The following is a 2,550-nucleotide window of genomic DNA, read 5'->3' on the forward strand; positions in this document are numbered from 1 at the left end:
ATTTTACATTGCTTGTTTAAAAAATTGTAATCTTTTTTAAAATTAATTAATATAATTTTTATAAAAAAATAAGTTTTTATTTTTCAAATTTTATCTTTCTTTTAAAGATAATTATGCAGAAAGCCTTTTTTTTTGCCTAATTTTAATTTGCACTTATGTGTATTCTTGTAAACTGAATATGAAAATTAATTAAGGTAAAACTATTGGTATGAAGTACAAATTAAATAAAAACAATTAAATGAAATATTTCTGCAGTTAAGAAAGCTAATCACTGCACATTCTGCTTTAAAACTTTTTAATGAATAAAATAGAATTAATTTTTACTGACTCTTACAATTAGAATTAACATCTAAGTTGTTCCATATCTTGTTGTTCCATATCTAAGTTGTTCCAATAATTTGTAAGATTCAATAAAAATTTGATAAAAATACAATAAAATAATTTTGTTTATATGTGCTATCTTATGTGTATATATGCGTACGTGTGCGTGCCTGTATATGTACGCGTGTGTTTAATATATTAAAAGACAAATTAATTAACTATACACATATACATATATATATATACATAGTTAATTATCATATACATACATACGTACATATGTATATATGTATGTACATTTGTATACACATACATGAGTCCAAATATATTCGGGGAGCTGGCAGATGTCTCTGAATCTCTCTAGTGTTGTTATGGATTTACAGTAATTTCCCTAAGGACTTGTTCTTTACTACTACAAGTATATATAACAGAAATACGATTCAATGTTCTCTTGTATATAAATAGTGATATTATAGAAAATAATTACATTAATTCAGGTTTACAAAATTAGAAAACTTGTCACATTTTTTAACCAAATATATTTTGCGAGTCCATATGTACCTTCCTAAGTTTAGAATTAATATATAAATATCAAAAAAAAATATCCTAAGAAATATTTCACAATTTATATAAATAATACTGGTAATAACGATTTTAAACTTCTTAAAAAGGACTATTATCAATGGCCTTATCTTTTTCTGAGACTTAATTTTTACGATACTTTTATTTTTTACAAAGTAGGTTATGTTGTATTTGTATGGTTTTAATTTAAGATTAAGTTTTTATGATTGAAAATAAACAATTTTTTTATTCTTATATATAATCATAATTCAAAACTTATTAAAGTCTCCATATTTTTATTTTAAAAAGTTAGGTTTAAAATTGTACCAAAAATTTCAAGTCAAAGCTAATTCAATGGATTTAAAATATTTTGTATTAATACATATAAAAGTAATATTGCAAACATTACATACTAGTGAACTCATCTTCTTCTTCGGCTTCAGCTTCAGCCGCCAATTCCTCTGGTGTTTTCTTCTTTCGCATTAGAGGATTAGGTTCTTCTTGTGGCATCTCTTGCACCTCCTCCCTTTTCTTTATGTTATACTGTAAATCAAAGAAAAACAATATCTCATCAAGCGATAGAAAAATCTATAATTTCTTTTTTGGATCTATAACTTCTTTCTTTATTAAGAGTTTGATTATTCAATCATTTATAAGATCTTTATGAATACTTTTAATTTATTATAGTATTAATTTATTATTCTATTTTATCATTTTATTATTATATACTACAAGTGTTATATCTTTTTCTTATATTACAATTACATATTTACAATAAATTATATTATATATTTTATTATCACATGTCTTTTTATTATTTAATATTTATTTTACTGTATTATATTAATTTATATTTTAACAAATAATATCTCTTTTGTTCTTTCCCCGTCTCTCTTTCTTTATTCGCTATTTAATACATTCAATTTATAACATGCAGCAATGGTCCTCGCGTATTGATGCTTTGTACTCTTGGTACAACAATAAGCTCGATTGCGGAGCAAACTGGACATAGCATTAATGGTACAAGTGCCGTTGTCGCTGTGTGTATAGGAATATGCCTCACATACAAGTATTATCATTACCTGTAGGATACATATATGTTGTACCACTGACCAAGGCCTCATTAATAATTGGTGCCTTTCAGTGAAATGATTTGTTATGCAATGAATAATAGTGTATACTCCATGTCAACGTCATGAATGCCTTTGTTTCCTCCAGATGAGTCGCTTTTAGAAAAAACGCGTTATGTTTGATTATACAGGATATTAAAAAAAACCATTTATATGATAGATGGTATACTGCACCATACTAAATAAAAGCTTTAGAAAAAACAGATCAAAAACTCAACCATTTCTAAGATATAACAATTTTGAATGTTAGTATCATAATTGATTTATTGATCTATGTGTCGTATGCGACGTGAAGATTTACCTCAGTGTTTACAAACCGCGTTTTGACTGTTCTAATTCAATTTCCATACATTGCTTTATAATGACAAATTTCGCCGGAAATGAGTAAGTTGACATCAAGCAGCCATTACGACTGAATGGACATTATGGGAGATTATCTCACAGGATTTATAATTCTCTCAAATAAGCAACTTATCTCAATTATCAGTGCATTTATCCAAGTTCTCTCTTTTCATGTCGTAATGCAATAAGTAAGAGA

General features: G+C 26.0%; 1 protein-coding gene across 3 annotated transcripts in view; it reads right to left on the reverse strand.

Moving 5' to 3' along the window:
* Positions 1 to 2,550, reverse strand: part of LOC108747228 (complexin) — a 125,852-nt gene that overhangs the window by 444 nt on the left and 122,858 nt on the right. For all 3 annotated transcript variants that reach the window (XM_018484584.1, XM_018484585.1, XM_018484586.1), the window contains one exon: positions 1,296 to 1,425. In XM_018484584.1, the coding sequence (XP_018340086.1) occupies positions 1,296 to 1,425 (130 nt within the window). The remainder of the gene's footprint in view (positions 1 to 1,295; positions 1,426 to 2,550) is intronic.

The sequence above is a fragment of the Trachymyrmex septentrionalis genome, unplaced genomic scaffold, assembly GCF_001594115.1.
Source record: "Trachymyrmex septentrionalis isolate Tsep2-gDNA-1 unplaced genomic scaffold, Tsep1.0 scaffold196, whole genome shotgun sequence".
NCBI lineage: Eukaryota > Metazoa > Arthropoda > Insecta > Hymenoptera > Formicidae > Trachymyrmex > Trachymyrmex septentrionalis.